The sequence below is a fragment of the Carassius auratus genome, unplaced genomic scaffold (assembly GCF_003368295.1).
Source record: "Carassius auratus strain Wakin unplaced genomic scaffold, ASM336829v1 scaf_tig00027674, whole genome shotgun sequence".
In the NCBI taxonomy this organism is placed as follows: domain Eukaryota; kingdom Metazoa; phylum Chordata; class Actinopteri; order Cypriniformes; family Cyprinidae; genus Carassius; species Carassius auratus.
In genome coordinates, this window is record NW_020525614.1 from 89,125 (window position 1) to 95,929 (window position 6,805).

General features: G+C 42.4%; 1 protein-coding gene across 1 annotated transcript; it reads right to left on the reverse strand.

Moving 5' to 3' along the window:
• Positions 1-643: 643 nt before the first annotated feature.
• Positions 644-6,747, reverse strand: LOC113079342 (homeodomain-interacting protein kinase 1-like). The gene is made up of 9 exons (XM_026251594.1): positions 6,566-6,747; positions 6,331-6,481; positions 6,070-6,256; positions 4,032-4,150; positions 3,647-3,781; positions 1,492-1,649; positions 1,256-1,408; positions 922-1,065; positions 644-779 (listed from the first exon to the last, which is right to left on the reverse strand). The coding sequence occupies exons 1-9, from the start codon at positions 6,715-6,717 to the stop codon at positions 644-646; spliced, it is 1,335 nt and encodes a 444-aa protein (XP_026107379.1). The 5' UTR covers positions 6,718-6,747.
• Positions 6,748-6,805: the final 58 nt, after the last annotated feature.

Sequence of the window (6,805 nt, forward strand, 5' to 3'; positions counted from 1 at the left end):
CTCTTATGTGTAGGAGGTGTTAACATGCTCAAAGAAAGCAAAGCAGATATATTTGTGGATCCTGTCTTGCACACGGCCTGTGCTCTTGGATTTGAAAACACCAGTGTGCAGCCATCAACCCTGGAAGAGGCAGACGTCAGTCAATTTATTTGACTTTTTTGCATATTACCAACAATTCATTCATGATTTTAAAGATGCTATGAGATAAAAACTGTCAATTTTCTTTTTTATTAAATATCTTGCTCCACATAGCTGCATATTAAACCTCAAATATCTTATGATTGTCGCTTCTTACATTATTTCTCACTGAATGTTAATGCATTGTAAATACCAAATACCCAGATATCTGGGATGAGGGTCTATTTGAGAGGCTAATGGAAAGTTATGGCACTGACAGACTGTGTGATTATGGAGGTTTTTTAACTCTGTAATTTGGAGCTCCTGACTCCCTCCGTTTGAAATTCTTTCCCAGAAATGTCCTGTTTGATGGAAGCTCTGCAGGACAAGCAAGTGCGTCTACAGCCTGAATGTAAGAGAAGATTACAGGACCGAGTAGACATGTGGAGCTATGCAGCGAAGGTCAGTGCTCACAAACACAACACACATTCAACTTCAACTAAATATTTTTTCTTAAATATATTTGCTACATACAAGCCGAACTTCTAGACTTTTTTGCATTCAAATTATTATTATTATTATTGTTATTAATTGTATTAGTAATGTCCGAATCGTGAACGGTCAGACAGCTGATCACATTAGTCCTGTGACTGGGGCCACAGCTGCCAGAAACAAAAAAAACCCCAGAATAACAGTAGTATTAACATTATTATTAATTTGTTTTTGGAAATCTTTCTGACCTCAAACTTTGTGTTGCTTTGTGTTGCGTATGTGCAGATCACAGCAGGAAGTGACCTCACTCACCTAGCAGGGTGGAACTTCCTGTCGTCCTCGTCTTCAGAGTCGCTGTGTATGGTGATGACGCTGACAGCAGGACTCGGGGTGTCACAGATGATGATGGGCTGAGGGAGAATAGCACTGAGCGACTGAGAGCCCACCAGAGCACTGCTGGGAACACAGAAATAGACAGACAGACAGAAAACGGAGAGATTTATCACCCTCAAACAGCATCTGGACACCTAATGTATGTCCTCGCATTAGTTTATCACATCATGTTATTCGATTTTTTTTTTTTTTTTTTTAAATAGCACACCAAACAAAAATAATATAATAGTGTTATAAGTGAATGTGCCAATACCTGCTTCCAGTGTCACAACAGACCCTGCTCCTCTTGTTCTGAGACCGTGTGACTGTAGACGCTCCTCGACTGAGAGACTGAGAAAGATTGAGGCCGCCGAGGATGTGTGGGTTCTGCTGGACGACGCCATTGTGCTGACCGCTGCGAGACGCCCTGCAGGAAACAGCCAACCAATCAGTATCGAGCACATGCAAACACGCTATAATGAACGTTTACGATTCTTCCCAAACATTCACCTCCAGCTTGAAGTCTGTTTAGAGGTCTGGGACAGTAGGGTCTCCGGAGGAGATTCGGTCACTGTGGGCTGGTGGCTGGGGTTGTGGATGGTCATGCCAGGCACCTGCTGCCACGCGGAGGGTATGAGGATCTGCTGGGTTCCCGCCGGCCAGGCCTGCTGGAGTACGACAGAATATACGCTTTAGTGACACTGCCACTCGGAAAAACACTGGCAAATGAGCAGTAGATAAAAACAGCCATGACCAATCCTGCACCAACACAATGAGTGACACTGATGCATATATGGCCATTCAATCCTAAATTAAACATGTGTGCCATGCCAGAATGATCAAGAACTCCAGCTAACATGCTGATGTAACATCAATGCACACAATGACACAGAGAAAATAATACTAAAATAATCCATCAACGCACAACACAAAATATGCAACTCTCTCCCGGAGCATTAGATGCCATTTCGCATGATTTAAAAAGCCAAGACAAGCACGGCATGCATAAATCATACACAAGCGTTATAAAATTAAAGATGGGGAAGGAAAGAGCAGTCCAGCAACCTGTTGGGAAAAATCATGGCTGTTAAATAGTCAGAAGACAGTGTGCAAAACTGGCCAAAAGAGGTGCCATGCCAGTATGGACAGCACTAGAGTAACCTGCGGACAGACATGGCCATGAGAGGGAGAGGAACACGGCTGTGAGTGTTTTTGAGCTGTAGACTAGGTCAGTGTCCTCCCCTGAGGGAAGAAGGAGGGGCTGGGAGGAGGGATATATTCACACAACAATGAGCTGCAAGCAAAGCACAGAAGAGTCAGCACATGCCTCCCATGCCTGTAGCAGACCTGCACGGAGAGAGAATGACGAGGGACGGACTGAGATGGAGAAAGAGGAGAGAACAGGCAAAAAGTAGGCCCCTTTCGCAATAATCAATACATCGTCTCATGGCACAATGTGTGTACGTGACCTCAATCATTTTTGGTGACGCCCATTATATTTATATTAAAAGTGATGTCACCATGTTTATTGTATTCCACTTGCACCAGTGTCTTTTGCAGCTTTTTGTACATAACACAATGTTGTTGGTGCTAGCTCAAATTTAAGAAAATGATTCTTATGTTTGTGTTTTTCAGCAATACAGTGCACCCTTAATTTACAGAGAAAAGGGCAGGGGAAAATCTCCATACAATTTCTTTGTGAATTTTTCTTTTTCCAACTTTTTACTTTGCATTATTTTGTTAGAAAATGTTTATTTACTATTTATTCAAGTTTGAGGTATCTAATATTTTGATACTTAATTTCCATGTTCAAAATATTCTTAAGAATTAAAAGTTTTCGTCACTTGAAAGTGTGCTGGCCTTCTTGCATTATTATGCTTTTATATTATGATTATATATTAAGTTGCATAAAATGGTCTTAAAATGAAAGTAATATTGTTCATCGCAATTATTTCTGGGGCAATATATTGCACATCAAAGACTTGTTATCGTGACAGGCCTAGCAGAAAGAAAGATTAGAAGAGAAGAGAGAGAGAAAGATAAAAAAGAACGTTTAAAAACAGAAGGGATGATTAAAAAAAAGAGCTGAAAAAAAGATAGGAAAAACTCAGAAAGGAAAATGATAGGGGTCAAAAATAAAAACAGAGATGGGGAGAATAAATAAAAACTATTCAAGACCATAAAAAGAATTAAAGCGAGATATCAGAAAAAAAAGAGATGTAAAAACTAAATATGGCAAAAAGGTCAGTAAAGCTCAAAGAGGATCCAGAATGATCAAAGGAGAGATAAGAAAAAAATGTGGTTATCGGACTAAAGATCAAAGTGTCACTGAAAAACAAACAAACAAACACAACAACAAAAAGATCAAAAAATGAATAAAAAAAACGATAACCAAGAGATTAAAGAAGATCCCAAGTTATCAAAGAGAGATCTGAGAAAAAAAAGACACATAAGTAAATATCAAAAAGGGATAAAAATAAAAAAAATATCAAAGAGTGATCCGAAAGAAATAAAAGATATGGTCTATAACAGAGAGACCAGAATGAGACTAGGATTAGAAGGAAAGATGCATTTAAGCAAGATTTTGGAAAGAGCCCAAGAGAGGAAGAGGGTCAATGAGAAATGCTGATGTTAGTGGTAGAGCGCTGGGTGGGACTCTCTTTACCAGCACTGTGGCTGTCTGCTCCAGCAGGGCAGGCCTTCCTGCCCCACAGCCCAGTGCCAGGGGCAGAGGGTACTGGGACGCCACTCCCGCTGTGTGAGGGTGCAGCGTGGCCACCATCAGAGGCGTGCAGGAGCCCTGTGGAGGGGGGCGCCATGGAGGGAAAGGGCAAAAATCATGGAAAGATTAGACATAAGGTCAGACTCAGCTCAGGGGTACAAGGCTGTGAGCTCACGTGCCATTTACAGGCACTTGCCAGCAGCCGAACAGCTGTCCATGCAGACTTTAAGGACTGACGTTTCCTCTTCAGTTCATCGGATTGCAGTGATGGACCGTCAGCGTTAGATATTATGCCACCGTTCCACAAACAATGTGCTGCATGTCTTACCTGCGTCAGCATGCTGGGCTGAATCTGAAGCGGCTGCGTGGACTGGTTCTGCTGGACAACGGGAACACCGTTCTCCATCCGGACAGGATAGCTAGAGGTTTTATTAGAAGATGGAAGCCCTTCAAGAAAAAATAAAAAAAAAAGTGAGTGTTTTTCAAGGTTGGGAAAGCCTTGCATTATCGTATCGCATTAATAATCAACTGTAAAACATCTTGCACTAATAGCAAAACAATCATGAAACAAATTCTGAATGACTCAAGCGAAAATAAATACAAATTCAAGTCCGAACAGTAGAGGGCGCAACAAGAGAACAGGGAAAAAAAACATGGTCATTTTAGCAAATAGAAATGAAATAGACATGATGTTTAAGAAATTTGTGGTTAAATTATCGAAGGTCAGCAGCAAAAAGATTGGTAGATTGAGCGACAATTAAATCCATAAAGTATTTTTGAGACTGTTGGAAGACAGGATGAGCAAATGCAATTTTTGGGTGTCAGTTATTACTTCCATAAACAAATAAAATATCAAATAAGTCCAAAATTAACTGCGTGCATGCCAGCTTAATATCTCAGAGACCGGATATTCATCAATAAAATAGTTAACCGATGTATTAAAGGTGCCATATGCAAAAATTGAGGTAAAAATATCCATAACATGACCTACAGGCATTAAAAGAATGAGAAGAAATAAGGGCGACGATGTCATTAAAAAAATGTCAAGTTATCGTGCTGCAGAGATAGCAACCTTAATTAGCATTAGCATTACTAGCCCCGGCCCGACAGGTGTCGTAATACCAGTTTCGGCCATGGGAGGCGGTTTGCGGGCAACATATCCACCAGCCAACCTGCAATACACTAATAACTCGCACGGCTTGTCGGCGTGCCTGAACCTGATGTCAATCATGTGGAAAGTACAGCCCACTAGTTCATTTCAGTTCAGGGAAGAGAGAGAAAGGATGACTGAAGCCCTTGGCAAGAGACCACCACCCGCTACAGGGAAACAACAGCGCTCGGAATCACAAATCAAATCCGATAAGAAAAGGAGCCGAACCAGAGTAAACATCAGCACTGCTTTTAATCGCTGGAGACAACTGATGGACCTGAAAGAAATGAGGTTCGACTCCGAACTTGCAACATTTCTTTTGCATTGCTAAGTTAGATGCTGTTAGTATTTCACTAGAAGTTTGTTTTATATGTTTGTGTATTTGTTTTCGGGAAGTTATAACATAGAAATGTATCGAAGGCTGTTCGATAAACGTGCTAATGTTAGCGATGGGTAACCGTAGCTGCGTTTGATAATTAGCTAGCTATAACTTAACATTACCCATTTTATTATATCATAACTAACCTGCTCTGTCTAGTCGGTTGATCTACGTGTCTTCTTTGCTTCGTGGTTTTTCTGTGCGTGAAAAAATTGATGTGTGGCGTGAAAGCGTGTGAAAAGAGTCAATTGTGTGTGTCTCACGGTGAATGCTTGAGAGTTGGCACTTTAAAAAATTAATTAAAAGTGATACGTGGACCAAGGTGTCTGAGATTGTTCATTTTAAGTAAAGGATCCTAATATTTCGTCCACAACAATATTTAATGAGGTTAACTTATAACTCCCTGTGGTTAATCTGCACGAGATCAACAAGCTTGTTTGCTTTGCGGCCGCTTTAAATACAAAATAAGCATTCGATCTACGTCAGAGCGTCTGATCGCTCACAAATCTTTCTGCAGCGTCGTGAGCAGAGCGGCAAGAGCGATTTTTGACGCTCTCGACGCCGGCGGTGTGAACGCACAGTTAGGCTTGGGCTATGGCTGTAGTGTTGTTGTGAAAGTAGGGGCGGAGCATAGAGACTATGCCGTTTCTCGTTTGTTACTCTAGAGTAGACCAATTCACTTTATTGAGGCATGCTGCCCCCATCTGGTATGGAATGTGGAGTATGACTTGATTTTTTTTGCCAAACATTACAGATGGCACCTTTAACTACAAGTGGATGGAGTCTGGCTCATCGAAAGGACATAAATCACCCAAAATGCACCCTGCTCCAGCTCACCTTGGATAGCGGTGGGGGGGCAGACGATGAGGGTTTGCTGGAAAGGTTCGGTCTGAGCACACAGCTGAGTGGGACGGGTCTGCAGGGGGATGCTGGGCTGGGCCAGGCCTGGGATGTTAATGGTGGCCTGCTGGTAAAGAGCCGGTTGGTAGTTAAGGAGAGGAACGGCTCCAGCAGCAGAAGGAACCTGAGGAGATGTACAGCAACGTTAAAGACTGATGGGAATCCAGATCATTTGTAACCCGGCGGTTTTCCCCTCACCTGGCTGTGCTGGTTCAGCTGGCTGCTGAAGGTCACCGTCAGGTTTCCTGCAGCTCCAGGAACAGCGTTAGCAGCAAACAGGGCTTTCCCACTGTCAAAGCTACCGTTCCTTCTCTTGCAGATATCCATGTTCTGGAAACACGACTTCACACTACAAAAAACATATGATACGAGAGCAAATTTAAAATGCACTTCTTCAAATTAACCAGTTCTAGAAGTCTTGGAAAGGACGTACTGTGAGCTGTGAGGGAAGTTCAGCAGGTGGCTCATGGTCACAAACGGATGCGCCAGGGTCTTTGTGGGCGTAATCCTTTTATCAGCGTCCAGTCTCAGCATCCTCTTCAACAGGTCAATCAACTCCTGGCGGTCCGCCTTCTCCGCCAACATGTCCGTCCCTTCTAAATGAGTCGGCAGATTGACCTGGAAACCAATCAGTGCAATCAGAAAGGGTTCGACTGATCTATTAAACTGATGA

Bases quoted from the DNA above. Each gene is read 5' to 3' on its own strand.
- LOC113079342 (XM_026251594.1), bottom strand. From the start codon at position 6,717: ATGTTGGCGGAGAAGGCGGACCGCCAGGAGTTGATTGACCTGTTGAAG. The intron at 6,482-6,565 runs GTACGTCCTTTC...TGTTTTTTGTAG, and splicing joins AACTTCCCTCACAGCTCACA to TGTGAAGTCGTGTTTCCAGA. The intron at 6,257-6,330 runs GTGAGGGGAAAA...ACATCTCCTCAG, and splicing joins AGCTGAACCAGCACAGCCAG to GTTCCTTCTGCTGCTGGAGC.